The following is an 18910-nucleotide window of genomic DNA, read 5'->3' as shown; positions in this document are numbered from 1 at the left end:
CTTGGTGAAAAGGCTCTCCTTCTTCTAAGGTTGTCTTTTCACTTCGAAGTTTCTTAGGCTGCACAAAGGTTTTCAGTTCAATGTAATCCCATCAGTCTGTTCGATTTCATTATCTGTGCTTTCAAGGTCATATACAAAATATCATTGCCAAACCAATATCATGGAGCTTTCCTGTTTTTCTCTATTAGTTTGATAATTTGGAGTCTTATAACTTTAATTGAGTTGATTTTTATTATAGCCTATGTTATGGTTTGCATGTGAGGTGTCCCCCAAAAGTTCATGTGTGAGACAATGCAAGAAGGTTCAGAGGAGAAATGATTGGTCTATAAGAGTCTTAATCCAATCAGTGAATCAATCCCCTCATAGGGATTAACTGAGTGACAACCGAAGTGGTAGGGTGTGACTGTAGGAGGTGGGAATTGGGGCATGGCTTTAGGGTATATATTTGTATATGGCAAGTGGGGACTGACTCCCTGCTTCCTGACCACCATGTAAGCTGCTTCCCTCCGCCACACTCTTCTACCATAATATTCAACCTCATCTGGAGCCCTGAGGAATGAAGCCAGCCTTCTACCTACTAAGACCTCTGAAACCATGAGCCCTATATAAATTTTTCCTCCTCTCCAATCGAGTCTTTAAGTCACAGCGGTGAAAAAGCTGACTAAAAACAGCATAATACTAAGATTTAATCTTATTCTTCTCCAAGTGGATTTCTAGTTTTCCCAATACAATTTATGGAAGACTCCTTCACTCATTGTGTGTCCTATTTAGCACTTTTGTCAAAAATTGATTGACCATAAATGCATGGGTTTATTTTGGAATTTTTCTATCCTATCCCATTTTTTGATGTTTCTGTTTTTATACTAATACCATGCTGGTTTTGGTTTATTTTTTATTATGTTTTTGGTTTTAATCCAGTTCTGAGGAATGATCCCAGGACCTTCTGCATGCTGGCAAGCACTCTAATACAGAGCTATACCAACAATCTTTTATTATTTTTTATTGTGAGATAGAGTCCAATTTGCCCAGGCTGACCTCAAACTTGTGATCCTCCTGCCTCAGCCTCCTGAGTAGCTGAGTTTATAGGCAGGCACCACCCTTCGGTACCACATTGTTTTGATTCCAACCATTTTACGTTTTGAAATCAGGGAATATGAGACCTCCAGGTTTGTTTATGGTAATTGTTCTTTGCTTGTTTCATTTTGTTATTTTGGGCGTTTTATCATTTTGGGTTTGGGGAATTCCATATACGAATCCTAAGGATTTTTTCCATTTCCATGAAAAATGACACTGAAATTTCAACAAGGATTGGATGAATCTGTAGACCAATTCTGGAAGTGTAAACACTTTTACAATATTAATTCTCCCAATCCATAAAAATAAAAAAATCTTTTCACTTTTCACTTTTTTTGTATTTTCTTTTATCAATGTTTTATAGTTTTCAGGATACAAGTCTTTTACCTCCTTGATTAAATTTACACCTAAGTATTTAATTTTTTAGTTGCTATTGTAAGTGGAATTGTTTTCTTGATTTCATTTTCAGGTAGTTCATTATGAGTACATAAAAACGTTGCTGATTCTTGTATGATGATTTTGTATCCTGTAACTTACTGGCTTTATCAATTCTAACAGATTTCTTGATAGTGTCTTAAAGGTTTTTATATATAAGATCATGTCTTCTGTAAATGAGACTACTTCAATTCTTTTTATTATTTTTGTTTGTTCTACTTAGTTGTACATGACAGCAGAATGCACTTCAATTCATCATACACAAATGGAGCACAACATTTCACTTCTCTGGTTGTACACGATGTAGAGATGCACCATTCGTGCAATCATACGTGTACCTAGGGTAATGATGTCCATCTCATTCCATCATCTTTTCTATCCTCAAGACCCCTCCTCGTCCTCCCCTTTGCCCAATCCAAAGTTCCTCCATTCTTCCCATACCAGTCCCCATCATAGATCAGCATCCACAAATCAGAGAAAACATTTGGCCTTTAATTTTTGAGGACTAGCTTACTTCTCTTAGCACGATATTCTCCAACTCCATCCATTTACTTGCAAATGCCATAATTTTATTCTTTTTTAACGATGAGTAGTAATATTCCATTGTGTATATATGTACCACAGTGTCTATTCATCTATTGATGGGCATCTAGGTTGGTTCCACAGTTTAGCTATTCTGAATTCAGCTGCTATAAACATTGATATGGCTGTGTCATTATAGTAGGCTGATTTTATCATGACAAGGTGTTGAATTTTGTCAAATGCTTTTTCTGCATCTATTGAGATAATGATCATATTATGACCATGTTTATTGATTTGCATGTGTTTGACCATTCAGAGATAAATCCCACTTGATCATGCTGAATGATTTTTTTAATTCAGTTTATTAATATTATATTGAAGATTTTGTACCATCAGGGATATTGGCCAATGATTTTCTTTACTTGTAGTATTATCTGGCTTTGGTATCAGGGTAGTGCTAACCTTGTAAAATAAGCATGGAAGTATTGCCTCTACTTCAATTTTTTTAGGAGTCTGATAATTGGTATTAGTCCTTGAAATGTTTAATAAAATTCAACAGTGAAGTCATCCACTCCTGGCCATTTCTTTGACTGGAGATTTTTTAGTACTAATTCAATCTCCTTACTCGTTATTGGTCTGTTCTATTTTCTATTTCTTCATGATCCATTATTAATAGGTTGTATGTGTCTAGGAATTTATTTCTTCTAAGTTATCCAAATAATTGTTAGGCACATAATTGTTCACAGTAGTTCACAGGAGTTTTCATTCTCCTCTTCCCTCTCCCCTTCCCCTCCCCCTCCCTCCTTCTCCTCCTTTTTTGAGAGTCATGCTAAGTTGCCCAGGCTGGGCTGGAACTTTTGGTCCTCTTGCCTTGGCCCCCCAAACAGTGCCACCACATCCAGATTCATAGTAGTTTTTTATGATCTTTTTTTATTTTAGTAATATCAATTATAATGTCTCCTCTTACAAGATTACATACAAAATAAAACTGTAAGGCTTATTAGAAGAAAACACAGATAAAACTCAAATACCCATTTAAAGTATGGATAAACAAGAGTGAGAAATATGCATACAATATACTACAACCCAACCAAAAAGAAAAAAAATTGCTACTGATACATGCAAAAACAGAATCTGGGGGCTGGAGATTTAGCTCAGTTTATGCTTGCCTTGCATGCACAAGGCCCTGGGTTCAATCCCCAGCACCACAAAAGGAGAAAACAAAAAAACAGAATCTGTAAATATTGTTGAGTGAAAGAAATCAAACGGACACTAAAGGTACATATTATGTGATTCAATTTACATGACATTCTAAACTAGGAAAACTATGATGAAAATATTAGAACAATACAGGGCCAGGAAAAATTAGTGGAAAGGAATATGTGAAAACTGGAGGGGGTGAAAATCTTGATGGTAACAGAATGGTAATAGGTATGATGCATTTGACAAAATTCACTGAATTGTGTAAATAAAAGTTGTACTCTTCATGATTTATAAATTTTTCCTCAATATTACACAACATATAAAAACATCACATACTTCAGCATGTATATATTTATATTTTTGTCAGTTAAAAATAACTTTAATTTACTGGTTAAAAAAAAATCTGAAATGTTAATCTATCCCCTTAGGATATCACTGTGTAGCATGTGATCTTCTCTGCTGCTAAAAGTGTAAATGGGTTTTAACACCACTCAAACCACATCAATTTTCCCATAGGCTTAGGTATACATTAACTACTGCAGCAGTTATACCCTTTCCATTACAGATGTCCAGACTGAATAGAAATTTTAATTTCCATCTTCTCTCTTTCCCTTGGTCTTTTCATATTGTTCTGTCTATACAGAACAGAATGTTAAAGAAAAAGCAGAGTGGCAATCTGCATATAGGCTGAATTGATTAAAGACAACTACTTGATTATACTACTGTTTCTTGAGTGTGTTCTCTCCCTGACTAGGTGGAAAACACCTGTTTTTATTACTGTTGTTATTGATCATGTTACTTTTATAAACTTACATAATTTTACTGATAATGAAATTACAGAAACTGAATGTTATTAAATTATTTATATTTTAATTTTTAATAATATATTTTACCCCAACAAGGAAAAAAAATAGAACTTTAAATAAACACTGAACACTACTTAATAGGCCTGCGTTACATAGTGCTATGATTTATCAGTTATAAAACTACTTCCTGTGCTTTCTTTTGTGTGAACAAATGTACACAGCAATTATGTTAAGTATACTGGGAATCTGGGTCAATCTCAGAAATATACATAGATTTCCTAACTCTGCTGAGAGGAATTAGAGCAATGGCATATAAGTAACAATAAATACCAACTGTAATCAGGTCTTGATTTCTCTGTTAAAGAACCCCTTAAGAAATGAAGGATTCTAGGGTAAGAAAAGTACGAAAGTTTTTGTTGTTGCTGTTATTTTTTATTCTACATATTTGTAATATATTTTGATTACAGACACATAGAGAAGTGACTACTATAATCAGGGAATTTAACATATCCGTCATCTCATATAATAACCTATCCACTTTTTTTCCCATCTCTTATTCTTCTTTTCCTCTTTCCCTCTCACTCTCTCCCTTTCTTGGGAAGAATACCTAAAATCTACTTTCTAGGTAAATTTCCAGTATACAATATGATATCATTAACTACTGTCTTTATATTATGTATCAAAAACTATATTTATTCATCCTATATAACTGCAAACTTGTACCCCTTGACCTACATTTTCTCATTTCCTCTACCCCCATCCCTGGTAACCACCTTTCTGATCTTTGTATGTAATTTTTTTAGATTGATTTATAAGATTTCATATACAAGAGAAATCATGCAATAGTTTTCTTTTTGTATGTTTTATTTCACCTAGCATAATGTGCTTTAGATTTGCCAATGTTGACAAGTATAAGATAAACATGGAATATCTTATATGCCTGAATAGTATAGAATTAATCAAAAAATAATATGAACATATCAAAAGAATAAGAGAATCACCATAAAGAGACTCCCATTGGCTATTCAACAGTGGCCCATATCCTCCAAAAGCAATGTCTCTGCCTCATCAGGGGGCTGCCTGTTCCTGTGACAGGAACCACACCCTCTCCTCAGAGGTCTGAATTTCTGAACTTGTGGTTGGGGAGGGGAACATTTCCTTTAAGTTTTTAAGTTACTTCCTTTATTGCTACTTCTGTATAACATAGTCCTTTTATCATTTTTTAGTAATTGATCATATCTACTAGAAAATAATTCTTTAAATTTTTCCTGTTAAAAAAAAAAAAAGTTATTATGCCTGATATCCCAGTTGCTGGTGAGGCTGAGTCAAAAGGATCACAAGTTCAAGGGTAATCTAGGCAATTCAGGGAGAGCCTCTCTCAAAATAAAAAATAAAAAGGGCAGGGGATGTAGCTCATGGTAAAGCACCCCTGGGTTTAATCACCAGTATTGGCCATGGGAGGAGTAAACAAAAGACAAATTCAAACTGAGAGACATTATACAAAATAAGTGGACCTTCAAATTTTCAAGGTCAAATAAGATAACCAACTAATTGCATTAGGTGCTTCTGGTTTGGCTCCAATGGTTGGGGAATGGAAAGTACTTATAGAGTATTTATTGGGACAGATGATGAAATTCTGAATATGGACTACAAATTTGATAATATTATGTCAAGGTTATAGTGCTTGATTTTGATAATTATATTGCGTTAATGCAAGAGAATGCCATTGCTCTTAGGAAACACACCCTGATGTATTTATTGGAATGAAGAATTTATTCTTAAATTGTTCAAAATGAACCAATGGGGAGGGTAGATTAGTGGGGAAGAGAAAATAAGTAAATGGGGCAACAGGTAAACTATTGAAGAATCAAGGTAGAGCATATACCAGCGTTCTTTGTACTATCTTCCATTTTTTAATAAATGTTAACTTATAGTAAACTGAAAGTTACCAAAACAAAAAAAAACTAGTCTTTGAAATATGTTAAATGGGATTATTTTAAAAGGAATCAGTGAAAAATGTTAAATTGAAATCTGGTTCAAGATGGCACATTGAATACATGCATAGTAAGATTGAAACCACCAAATAAATTCCAAAAGATCCCTGAGCAGATCAGAAACTGTAAGCACGAAGGATTTTTTTAAATATTTTTTTTTAGTTGTTGATAGACCTTTATTTTATTTATTTATATGTGGTGCTGAGAATCAAACCCAGTAACTTACACATGGTAGGCAAGCGCTCTACCACTGAGCCATAACTTCAGCCCAGGAAGGATATTTTTAACAGTGAAACCAGGTCAAAAATCTGTTAACACAAGGTTCACACAGAAGAACGGTGTCAAAAGGTTAAAGAAGTCATTCCCAGAAAGGCTCCCAGATTAGACTCAACAACTTTTGCCCTTGACCAGAACCTCTCTTCTGAAGTTCAAACACAGAAAGCACCCAGAACATGCACTGAGACCCTACATGCAGTAAGTATTCTAGTTTATTTGCAACTGATTAGGAAGAGAAGCCCACCTCGGTTTCCAACCGCAGAGAATTTCTGTAGTTATTATTTGAGTAGTTATTCTACCTACTAAATGCATTTCTGACCTATTCTCCACTTTCAACATGTACACTTCTCACCCACCAACTCAATGCTACTCTAGGCAATGACCAAGAGGCACGCTTTCTGAAGTCAAACTTGAATTCACCAACAAATGAATTTCAATTCTAGAATGAAAGTTTTTGGTTTTTAGGATTTTGAGGGTTTTTTTGTTTGTTTGTTTTTTGTTTTTTTCTGTACTGGGGACTTAACCTAGAGGACCTTTTTACATCCCCAGTCCTTTATTTCTTATTTTGAAACAGAGGCTGCTTAGTTCCTACGTTGCTGAGACCTGCCTTTGCCTCCAGAGTCACTGGGATTACTGCATGCACCACTGAATCCAGGTGGGGATTTTTGGTTTTTTAAATTTTTTTTAGTTGCAGATGGACATGATACCTTTGTTTATTTATTTTTAGGTGATGCTAAGGATTGAACACAGTGCCTTACACGTGCTAGGCAAGCGCTCTACCACTGAGCTACAATCCCAGCCCAGTTAAAGGTTCTTTAAAACAGGAACTTTTGTCTTAGTTCTCTACCCTGAAAACTTATAATAAGGCTAGGGCTAATAGGATGTATCTCAGTGGTAACACACTTGCCTAGCATGCATGAGGCCCTGGGTTCGATCTCCAGCACCACAGGCACACACAGACACACACACACACACACACAATTACATAATAGTTTTGGCACATAGTAATTGCTCAGTGAATGTTTATTGAATGGATTTATAAAAGCAATTCAATAGAAAAACCTTAAATGCCTGCCCAACATTTATAGATTAAATAACAACTGATAAAACTAATAAAACTAAATATTATACAGCTATTAAAAAATTTGATCCCCAACACCAGAAAAAACATGAAGTCTATCTGGAAAATTAATGATATGGAGAAGTATTGGATATACTCATTTTTTTAAGAAAGGAAACAACTACTTCCAAGAAGAAAACATGCAACCTTTTGTTGTGTTTATGTATGATTTTTGTTGTTCTGTTTTCTGATCTCAAATTACTCTTATTATAAGAAGGAAAATCATCTTTTAACTTTTTTCCCTGAGGAAACATCCAATATCCAACCCAGAACTAAATAGATCAATTAATAAACAATTGTGGCATGGGGGGTTTTATTGTCCTGGAGACTGAATCCAGGGGGAGCTGATTAGCAGTTTTTAGTTTTTATTTTGAAATAGAGTTTCACAGAGTTGCCACGGCTAATGTCAAACTCAATCCTCCTTCCTCAGCCTCTCTAGTCATTGGAATTATAGGCACACCAACATGCCTGGCACTAACAAATGTAGAATAATATACAATCAGTATGGTGGTTCAAGGATTAAAAGCGGGATTCTGGAGATTATGTGCCTAAATTTGAATACTTAATAGCTATGGCACCCATAGCAGGTTATATACTTAGCTATTTTACTCATCTGAAAAATCACATAAGATACTTCCTCATAAGGATGGTGTGAATTAAGTTTAATTCAAGTTTAATTTTAAGGTGTTAAAAGTGAATTACTTTTTTACCAGCACTTACACAGTTGATGCTGAGCCCAAAGAACAACCTTTGAGACAGTGCTAGGAAGCAGACCCAGGAACAGGTGGCATCAAGATCCAAATGGAGTCACAATAGCCCAGGAACACTGCACTGCTATCCAGGACTCTAAATATATGGCCACATGGCATACTACCTCAGGCCTCACAGGGCCTTAATTTGCTAGTAGCTTCATGCAATATCAGATTTTCTATTTCTGACTTAAAATTCAAATACTTAGGGCTGGGGATGTGGCTCAAGCGGTAGCGCACTCGCCTGGCATGCGTGTGGCCAGGGTTCCATCCTCAGCACCACATACAAACAAAGATGTTGTGTCCCCTGAAAACTAAAAAATAAATATTAAAAAATTATCTCTCTCTCTCTCTTTAAAAAAAATTCAAATATTTAACACTTAATAATTAAACTTAATTTTCATCAAGGGATTCAAATTTTCTAATTACCTGTGAAATCGTGGGCCACCTGGGGCTCTGAAGGACTTTCCCAAGCATTACCCTGTGTGACACTCAGGGGGAAAATAGAGAAAGGCATTAACAGCTGTGAGTTACTGTGAACACCCCTACCAGAAGTCTGTTCCAGATTTATCAGAAAAAAACTTTAGCCACTGTGCTGATCAAATTATTTTCTCAGTAAAATAAAAGTTGGGTTCCTGGGGCTGGGGATGTGGCTCAAGCGGTAGCGCGCTCGCCTGGCATGCGTGCGGCCAGGGGTTCGATCCTCAGCACCACATACAAACAAAGATGTTGTGTCTGCCGATAACTAAAAAATAAATATTAAAAAATTCTCTCTCTCTCTCTCCCCCCCTCTCTCTTTAAAAAAAAAAAAAAGTTGGGTTCCTTCTAAGACATTAAAAAATTTTAAAAAATTTAAAAAGGCACTTACAAAATTGCCCAGCCCCTCAGAGATGTGCACACTTTTGGTGATTATTAATATTATTATTAGATTCAAAACACGGTAACAGTTCTAATAAGGCGGCCCCTATTTGCATGGGAGACACAAACAAGTCAAGTAATGTCAAGCAGAATAAAACAAGATAAATGAAGCCAAGCACAAGCCAACAAACCAGCGTTCTGAGGAAGGAAGAGTTCATTGTGGGAGTGAATCCAGGAAGTTACAGTAGCAGGAATATCTGAACTAAGGTCTAAGAACAAGCAGGGCTTCGACAAATAGCTAATAAAACATAAGGAAACCGCAAAGGATCTTATCAAAGACACAAAGACTAGAACTGTGTTGCTTGTTCCCCAGGACACCAGAAATGCAGAGAGATGAAAAGAACAGGGCATGCATAAGAAACCTCTGGTGAACACCGATGGCTGCAGAGTATGCTTATCAAGCAAATGCCACAAGATGAGATAAAAAATAACAGTAACAACAACAACAAAACACCCCAAGGTACTACACCGTAAAAAGGACGTAAAGAAAAAAGTGTTGTTAATAGAACCAAGACACCAACGACCCCATCGTTCTACAGCGGCCACCCGTACGCAGGTATACTCAAGCCCACAGACGGCGGAACAGCGGCTCCCACAGGCTGCGAAGAATCTGGGGAGGCGCTGAACGAGAATGTTTGGCAAAAGAACTACAATTCCCAGAAAGGCCGTAGCGCGGGCCGCTTTGCGTAGTTTCTGCTTCCTCCGTGCGCCCTCACGTACCCTCTTCAAGAGGACCTATCAGAAGTCGACCTGGGGCGTGACCCCCGCGTGACTTGGGCGCGCGAGCAAAGCGTGCCCGGAGGCGGGACTGAGACCCCATTGGTAGAAAGGCGAAGTGAAAAGCAGGATCCAAATTTGACAGTCTCCATTGTAATTGGAATTAACGGTAGGGGCGGAGCTAAACACCCTAGGATATCGGCCAATCAGCGTTTAGGGTTGACAGTGAGACCGGCAAGGAGAAAAGGGAGAAATGGTTCTGTAGTCACATGCCGCGGGGTCTAGTGGGAGGAGCAGTTGCCCAGCGGCCCCCTAGCGCTTCCTGTTTCCGGTTCCCGGAGTAGGGCACAGCAAGGCACCTGGGGAAACGCTGGCCTCTGACACGGTCTCTGGGACCGGTGTCTGTGGCTGGCCCCTTGCTAGCCCGGTCTCCCATTCTCAGAAAGCTATTCGCCAGGGGGTTCTGAGCTTTGGCCACGCCGTTTGCCCGTGACACGTGAGTCTGAGGGGCGTGGAGGAGGAGGCGGGCTGGGGTTTGCTCACACCTCTGAGCCGGGATCGCAAAGTCTCACTTGGCAGTAGTTTTCTTCCAAAGATGTGGCACATGAGCCCTAGAGCAGAATAGAGGTGAGGGCGGGGAGGCGCAGACTCCCGAAAGATACAAGGGAGATAGGACTTCAAAGACTAGAAAGATGACTTAAAGATATTTGGAAGACCGGGAATAGAAGGTCCCCAGCTATGGAGTTAGGTTTGAAGAGTCACTGGATACTTATAGAAGGAATTTTGGCATGCATCATGAAAGGAGGTGAAGTGGCCTCTTTTGAATAAGGATTGGCTCCAAGCAGTTGGAAAGTGAAAATCCTAGGAGAGGTTTAAGGGAAATTTTTGCTTTGTGTGGAGAAGAGTAACTGGGATTGTCTCGTGTTCCTTCTTGTGGGGAGCTTCAACTCTTGGGACACAGAACTACTACTCACAGAGTTTCTTTCTTTCAACAAAATTAAAGATTTTTCAAGATTCTGAAATCCTCTCCTTTTGTCCAAAGTGTCTAGACAAACATTTGTACCTTGTGAATGTAAGTGTAGCATATCAAAAATGGATTACCCAGCCCTTGGATTTCAATACTCTTTATAATTGTTGTGCCCATTGGTTTATCATTTGTTTTCCAGTAAATATCTTTATGCCATGAGTTGTCCAGGTTGCTCCGATAACTTGTATAGCATTGAACAAGTAACTCTGTAAGTCTCGGATTCCTCATCTTAAACATGGGAAAAATTATACATACTTTTCCGGGTTGTGAAGGTTAACGAATATAATCTAGGCAAAGTATTTAGAGCATAGGCCACACTAAATCAAAAAGAAACAGCTTAGCCAGACGCAGTGGCACATGCCTGTAGTCCCAGTGGCTTGGGAGGCTGAGGCAGGAGGAGGCAAGTTCAAAGCCAGCCTCAGCAACTTAGCAAGGCCCTAAGCAATTCAGGGAGGCCCTGTCCCAAAATAAAATATAAAAAGGGCTGGGTGTGTGGTGGTGGTTAAGTGCCCCTGAGTTCAATTCCTGGTACAAAAAAAAAAAAAAGGAAATAGCTTAAATTGATAATCAAACCTTAAGCAGAAAAGAAAGAAGAATGTTAATTTACTCTCATTTTAACTTTTTGAACCAATAAGAGAAAAAAAGGTAACTCTTAATGCCAGCTGCAGGGTTTTTAGCTCTCCATCTCTTCCCAGTTTTGTGAGATTCTTTGTTCTCATTTGGGAAGAGAAACCATCAACTGTTTACAAATAAGGAACTAACTTTGAGGCCAAAGAACACAGCATTCTTTGTGAGCATCCTTCCAGAAACTGCTCTGGAAAAAAAAGATCTTGAGAGCCTGAAGTTAACATTTCAAATTAGGCCCCGAAAGAACATAAGGTAAATGGCATGCCAGTCAATCTAACAAAAGTAGTATAATTTCTTTTTAGTGAATCAACTGGTCACGTTGTGTGTTGAGTGATAGGTTTACTTAGGGAAGGTGGAAGTTTGAGATCTGAGTTCTTTATTCCACCTCCTATTTAGTCAACTGGGTGAGAAGTCATTTCCCCTTCTTGCTTTGCTTTTTAAAAAAATAAAAAAAGGCAGGGGCGGGCAGCACAGCTTTGGCTGCCTACTTTCATTCCCGCAAAAAATTATGCATAGACCATGAGTTCTGGAACCAGACTATCTGGTATGCTCCACTAGCTGTGTCGGTTTTCTTATCTATTAAGTAGAGACAAAAATTGTATTTCTTGCATAGAGTTATATGTTAAGTGCTTCCAGCAATGCCTGGCCAGAGGCTTTTATTTCATTAAGTGTTTCCTGCTGTTGTGGTTATGGTGCTTTAACTATATTATGGGGGCCTTTGACCTCTTGGCTAAGGAATTATTTTATGAAAATATCTTAATTAATATTTATTCAATGAATTGATGTACACACAGTCAGGTAGATAACTTCCTAAGCATTTGTTGGCCTAATGGAGTGTGAGAAATAGATGGTAAAATGTAAATTTGTTGAGGGGAGAAGGGAAAGTGCATTCAGGGCTCAGTGTTGGAGGTTCCATTTACCCATCTCAGGTGAGAAAAATTTGGAAGAGTTAAGCTTTGTACTGGGAAAATTAGTGATATTGTTATGAAACTAACAAGAAGCAATGGTCTGAAGGATTAATGGATGCCAGAATGAAATCTTTTGCAAGAGTAAACCAGTGTGCCTGGATACGAAGATGGATTAGAGAAAAGGAATTTGAGAAACAGAGTCACAATGTTGTTCCATTCCTGGAGTAGTACAAGCATCAGATGAACCCAGAGTTGCCATCAGATTGGACTGTCAAAGACAACTGTACTTACTGAAAATATAAAAGCCCTTGAGATTTTGTGACTTGTAGTCAAAATGCAGATGTGACTTGGTTTTGGGTGACTTCATGAAACCACTTATTTTGATCGATAGACTTTTCTTTTTCCTATAATTTGAATGATTTTTCAAAGATGAAATATTAGAGTAGATAAATCTCAAGTATTAGGTGCTGCAGATGTATTTACCTGTATTCTATATTCTTAGAATAAATATGAAGGAGGATTGTTAAATGTTCCTGAATAATGATATGAGAAGTTAGGGCCAAAATATTCAAGTTTTAATAACTTCCAACTAGACATATTCAAGGGTTTATTTAAATCATAATGAGTGTTTTCTTAGGGAAGGCCACTGGTTTAAGCTTTATTTGTGAACTAATATTAAACTTTAATGAGGCAATCTAACTTTTCTCCAGACAGTAAAGAGGCAAGGATGGCTGCTCCCAGACTAGCAAAATTAAATAATTCTTTTACTCTTCCTCTTTTCCTTTTTCTCACCCCCACAGTTTGTTTTGGAAGATTCCTCTGTAAATTAGACTAAAAGTTTGTTTTGGGGCTTTCTGCTATAGGTGTTCCTGTTACAAAGATATTAAAATGTACTACTTGTTGCTTATGCCAAAGAATCATACTTTCTACACAATCAGAATACCATTCATTTATTACATGTTCACATGCTTTATCTCTTTCCCTTCTCTCCTGATCCTGCCTGCCCTCCGTAATACACACTCTTCCAAAAGGATGTTCCCTTTCTATAGCTGGAGGACTAGACTGCTACTGCTGTTGTTCCTGGCTGTGGCAGTGAGAGAATCCTGGCAGACAGAAGAAAAAACTTGTGACCTGGTAGGAGACAAGGAAAAAGAGTCAAAGAGTGAGTTGGCTCTATTGCAGAGGCTAACTCCACTGTTTAACAAAAGGTAAATGAGAAGAACCGTAAAGGGCTTGGGAGAGTATCTTTATTAATAAAGAGTCTTCTTTTTACTGATTTTATTTCACTTTTAGTCTGGAGGAAATCCATGTAAAATAACAGGTTCTGATCTGCACTTAAAATATTAGTTTTATTGGACCATAATACCCTTCTTTCTTCAATGATATAAGGAAAATTTTCAATCCAGTTGTTAGTATAACATGGTTCTCTTAACCTTTCACAGTAGAGTAGCTGGTTCTAAGACTGGATTCAGGAAACCAGCTTGTGGAAATCTAAGCATTATTTGATACCTTCATATAATAGGACTTTAGTAGTATCAGGTGAACATCTTTAGGCCTGTACATATCATTGTTGGTGTCAAGAATCTTCAGATAAATCTGAAGGTGATTCTTAAGAAACAGTGTCTTTTTGATATATGGTTCCATAATAGTGCCATATTGGGAAGAAGGATTTAGTATTTCTTTCACTGAAGAGTTTTACAAAATTATGGTTGTTTATAAAACATGGTATAGTATATATGGTATGTGCACTCTGTAAAAATAAATTTTCTCTTAAAAAAAGTAGTGTGTCTCATGTTCCTGGGGAAGTAGTAAATAACACTTTAGCATAGCTTAGAATAAGCATTCTAGAAATATCTGAAATATCTAGCTGCATTGGGTGGTATATTGTAATCATGTATCAACAATTATGGTCTATCAGGGTCATAACTCAACAAATACTACTCAACCATGATATTAGATAAATAAATGAAGCGTGTTTTTTTTTATTATTGTCAAAGAAAGGGAGGAAAGCTGGTTCTTCCTGAGGCTAATAGCTAGTAACTCTACTCTTACTTTCTTCCCACTTTTCCTTACAGCTTTGAGAGCACCGTGGGCCAGGGCTCAGACACATATATCTACGTATTCAGGGTATGCCGGGAAGCTGGCAACCACACCTCTGGAGCAGGCCTGGTACAGATCAACAAAAGTAATGGAAAAGAGACAGTAGTAGGGAGACTCAATCAGACACACATCTTCAATGGAAGTAAGATTTTCCCTGTTGATTAATCTCAAATCAATTGTTTTAACAGTCTTATTTTTATTTTTTCCCAGTCTTTTCCAGTATATGTTATGTGTAGTTTGACACATCCAAGACTATAAACCACAGGACACCTAGTTCCACTGCTGCCCTGAAACCACAGTTGAGAACATATACATGTATGAAGGTAGTGAAAAACCAGGTGTGGCAGTACATGCCTATGATCCCAGCTCAGGAGGCAGGAGGATTACAAATTCAAGGCCAGCCTGGGCAACTTAGTGAGATCCTGTCTCAAAATAAAAAGGGCTGGAGGTGTAGCTCAGTGGTTGAGTACCCCTGGATTTAGTTCCTAGTACCACCACACACACACATATACACATACACATATAAAAAAGAACAGTCTAACCAAAATTGTGTGGCCTGTAGACCTTTTATTCACCCAAATACTTACTTAGTTCCACACTAACCACCACCATTTCCTACCAAATTAACCAAAGCTTTCCAGTTAAATTTTAAGAGATCAAGACTTTTTGCAAAACAATCTGTAAAATATTCCCCATCAACTTGTGCCAGTGGTGATATTTCTCAAGTCATAAAATCATATTGCTGTAAAGGAGTCTATGAGCACTTATGGTCTAATTCCATCCCAAAAACAAATAACTAAGGTCTCTAGTAGAGATATTTATTCCTTTAAATAATATAATAAAACATAACACAAGAGCTTTATGGCTAGGGTCAGATGAGTGGGTTCTTTACTGCTCATCATATTTCCTAATGACTTTGAAAAATTGTTTTACCTTTTTGACCTTGTTTTCTCACATGCAAAATTGGAAGCCTGTAATCCCAGTGGCTCAGGAGGCAGAGGCAGGAGGATCATGATTTCAAAGCCAGCCTCAGCAACAGCGAGATGCTAAGCAACTCAGTGAGACCCTCTCTCTAAAAAGAAAAAAATAGGGCTGGGGATGTGGCTTAGTGGTTGAGCACCCCTGGGTTCAATCCTCAGTACCCAAAACAAAAAAAATTAGAAGTAAAATCCTTACCTTATTGACCTTACATGATTGTAAGTCAGGTGATATTTTTTGCAAAAGAACATTGAACATAGTAAATACTAAAGAAGAGAAATGCATTACCATTTCAATAAAATCATCCACTTTGAATTTGCAAATAATTCATCTTCTCCCTGCTGCTCTTCTTTTGGTAATAAATGATTTATAATTACTTCTTCTTTTGGTATTAGCAGGTGTTCTGAAAACGTGAATCATTGTTAAGGTATGGAACCTTAACAAATATTTGTTAAGGTGAAAATAATTATTTTCATACTACCAGTTGCCTATCTTAATGTGGAAAATTAAGATGATTCCTACATAGATATGTGGTTCTTAGTTCCTAAAACAAGGGAACACGCTTTGTAAAGAAGCAAAGTTTTAGCATGGCACATCTGATATACAGAGCTCATTCCCATAAGGGTTATTTTAATTAAAACTAATTTCACTGATTCCTTAATTCCACTCTGCCATACTACCTAGAGTTGCCTCTCCTTTCCCCCTTACCCCATAGCACCATTTTCCTTGTCCCTCCTCAGGTAATTGGATCATGCTGATCTATAAAGGGGGTGATGAATATGACAACCACTGTGGCAAGGAGCAGCGTCGTGCAGTGGTGATGATCTCCTGCAATCGACATACCCTAGCGGTGAGGCACCCTGGAATATATAAACCTAGGGAAGAGATTCAAAGGATTGACCTGAGGTGGAATATTCAGAGGGGATAAGATTCTTACATTGGGGTGGACAGAAAAGTATAGGTCAATTTTCCCTATGTCCAACACCTATTTTCCATCTTAAATGGAAGTAGACTACTGAACCAGGAGGAAGCAATATGGTTTTTGGGTTTTTTCTTTTGTTGGATATTTTATCACAAACACTGTGTTCTGTCCTCTCATTAGGACAATTTTAATCCTGTGACTGAGGAGCGAGGCAAAGTCCAAGATTGTTTCTACCTCTTTGAGATGGATAGCAGCCTGGCTTGCTCCCCAGAGGTCTCCCACCTCAGCGTGGGTTCTATCTTACTTGTTATGTGAGTATTCTTTTCCTATAGCTACTTGGTGGTATATAGGCACAAATGGTGGTGGGTGCATGTGTTATACTAAATTAGGAAAGATGATCATGTAAACATACTCTGACTATAAACTATTGCATGTTTTTAAGAAATTAGATTTAATGTTTAGTCCCCCACAAGTGTTTGCATTTGGAGATGCTTTTTTTTTTTAATCCACTGGAAGGCTGGACAGTTTTGAATACTATCCTATTAAAGTGATTAGAACTATAGAAAAACAGAATTATGTATCTAGTAGTGGTTATCCTTGGTTACACACTAGGTCACATTTTCTTCTGAGCCTTTGTTTCTGTCAGACTGACAACACTCTTAGCTGGTTTTCTAAAGAAGCTTCCCTTCCACCCCCTACCTACCTTCTCCCCATCATCCCTTTTCCACAAATGTAGCTTAAGAAACTTAACATTGAATACAGGGGTCATCCTTAGTATCTGAGTTTTAGCTTTTCTCTGTTCGTTTTGAGTATTTTTTTGATTTGACCCAAATTGGCATTAAAATCATGATTTGTATTGGCTTCCCAAGTTGGAAGTACAGACTCATACCACCATGTTCAGTTTTGGTCTTTAAGTACACGTCTTTTCTACAGATTTGCATCACTGGTTGCTGTCTATGTCATTGGAGGTTTCTTATACCAGCGACTAGTGGTGGGAGCCAAGGGAATGGAGCAGTTTCCCCACTTAGCCTTCTGGCAAGATCTTGGCAACCTGGTAGCAGTAAGTAACAAGGCAACTGGCTGGGTCTATAGCCTTCATAGAAGGTTGGGTATCCAGTTATCCTGGTTTGCTGAGAGTTTCCTGGGATACAGGACACTGAGTGCTAATACTACAAAAGTCCCTTCAAGTCAAAACAGTTGGCTGTCCTAGTACAAACTAGTAAGTAGCATAGCGTAAGTTTCTGGCCTTGCTAAGATGTGGCTGGAAGGTCAATACTATGAATTTGATGATCTCCCAGATTGCTACTGGGGCAGATTGGGGATTGATGCAGCAGAGAAGCTGTGGCCTAATTAGAAGATACACTTGTTTTCCTAAATTGAAATCAGGCTAATCCTTGGATGTTTTGAGTTTGTCATTATCCCTGGCAAAAACCAGTTTTGTCACATTCTTAGACCATAAATATGAACTTTGTCTTTTTAAGTCGGATATTCCAAACTCTCATTTCATTTGCTTTTCCTACAGGATGGTTGTGACTTTGTGTGTCGTTCTAAACCCCGAAATGTGCCTGCTGCATATCGTGGTGTGGGGGATGACCAGCTGGGAGAGGAGTCAGAAGAAAGGGATGATCATTTATTACCAATGTGATTGCACTTTAAAATGTCCAGCCTCTTTAGTCCCCCAAACCAAAGCATACTCAGCCAGATTTCTCAAGCAGTCTCTACTCCATTCTTGCTCTTATATCATTCCTGCTTTCCAGTTTGCTGTTGATTTGCATCCTCTTCTCACTAGAACTTCCTTCCCTTTGTTCCCTATCTTGTTTTTCTTTTAGAGAGGTGTTACTTTTAAGAGATAATGAGACCTGTGAAAACAGAGGTGCTGCACTCTCTTGCTATCAGAGGGTACAGGTAGGACAGTTAAAAGTGGGCAAAAGTGTCACTGGCCCTTTCTTTTTTAATGCATTTTCACAAATTTTTGAGACACTGGATTTCTTTAATTAAAGAAAAAGCAAAGAAGCATTATTTATACAGGTTTGATTGCTTTCATGCTATAACTCTACCCTACGATAGTCTCCATGAGAATCTGGATGATATTTCTTGCTGCTTGGATCTGCTTTGTAGTGATTACTTGGTTGCAATCCAAGTATTCCCATTTGGTCTGAGCCAAATGTTCTAGATTTGATCTCCCACATCTGGGATTAGACAGGAAAATGTGAAATTTCCTAATTACAGGATTATAAGGTACCATCACACCATTGTCATTGGGATGATATAGCTGTAATTGGGCCGGCCCTGGATTGTGGTCTTGTGGTTATCAATCCATGTGTGGCCAAAATGCCTAATCCAGCAATCTAGTCCATTGGAAAGACAAGTTGAATCAGCAAATATGTTTACCTTATGCTTGGATCTCCATGACAGCTTTCTTCTATTGTAGTAAAAGCTGGAAAAGCTGTTCTTGTTTCCCTCTACCAGTATTGTAAACATATGTTGCACTTTTTTTCACAGGCATATTGGTTTTTGAACACCCCCCGCCACTA

At 37.9% G+C, this 18910-nt stretch overlaps 1 protein-coding gene across 2 annotated transcripts; it reads left to right on the top strand.

The window, feature by feature from the left end:
* The first annotated feature begins 10029 nt into the window (after positions 1-10029).
* Positions 10030-18906, top strand: M6pr (mannose-6-phosphate receptor, cation dependent). 2 transcript variants are annotated; one of them, XM_048787852.1, is made up of 7 exons: positions 10030-10048; positions 13408-13584; positions 14452-14618; positions 16195-16304; positions 16557-16687; positions 17310-17436; positions 17899-18906. In XM_048787852.1, the coding sequence occupies exons 2-7, from the start codon at positions 13409-13411 to the stop codon at positions 18019-18021; spliced, it is 834 nt and encodes a 277-aa protein (XP_048643809.1). In that variant the 5' UTR covers positions 10030-10048; position 13408; the 3' UTR covers positions 18022-18906. The 2 variants fall into 2 exon arrangements, with proteins under 2 accessions (XP_048643809.1, XP_015362063.1); XM_015506577.2 differs by lacking the exon at positions 10030-10048 and adding an exon at positions 10102-10310.
* Positions 18907-18910: the final 4 nt, after the last annotated feature.

The sequence above is a fragment of the Marmota marmota genome, unplaced genomic scaffold, assembly GCF_001458135.2.
Source record: "Marmota marmota marmota unplaced genomic scaffold, marMar, whole genome shotgun sequence".
Lineage (NCBI taxonomy): Eukaryota > Metazoa > Chordata > Mammalia > Rodentia > Sciuridae > Marmota > Marmota marmota.
The sequence above is the reverse complement of the archived record's forward strand: the minus strand, read 5'-3'. Positions and strand labels throughout refer to the sequence as shown.

Bases quoted from the DNA above. Each gene is read 5' to 3' on its own strand.
- M6pr (XM_048787852.1), top strand. From the start codon at position 13,409: ATGTTCCCTTTCTATAGCTGGAGGACTAGACTGCTACTGCTGTTGTTC. The intron at 13,585-14,451 runs GTAAATGAGAAG...TTTTCCTTACAG, and splicing joins ACTCCACTGTTTAACAAAAG to CTTTGAGAGCACCGTGGGCC. The intron at 16,688-17,309 runs GTGAGTATTCTT...TCTTTTCTACAG, and splicing joins GGTTCTATCTTACTTGTTAT to ATTTGCATCACTGGTTGCTG.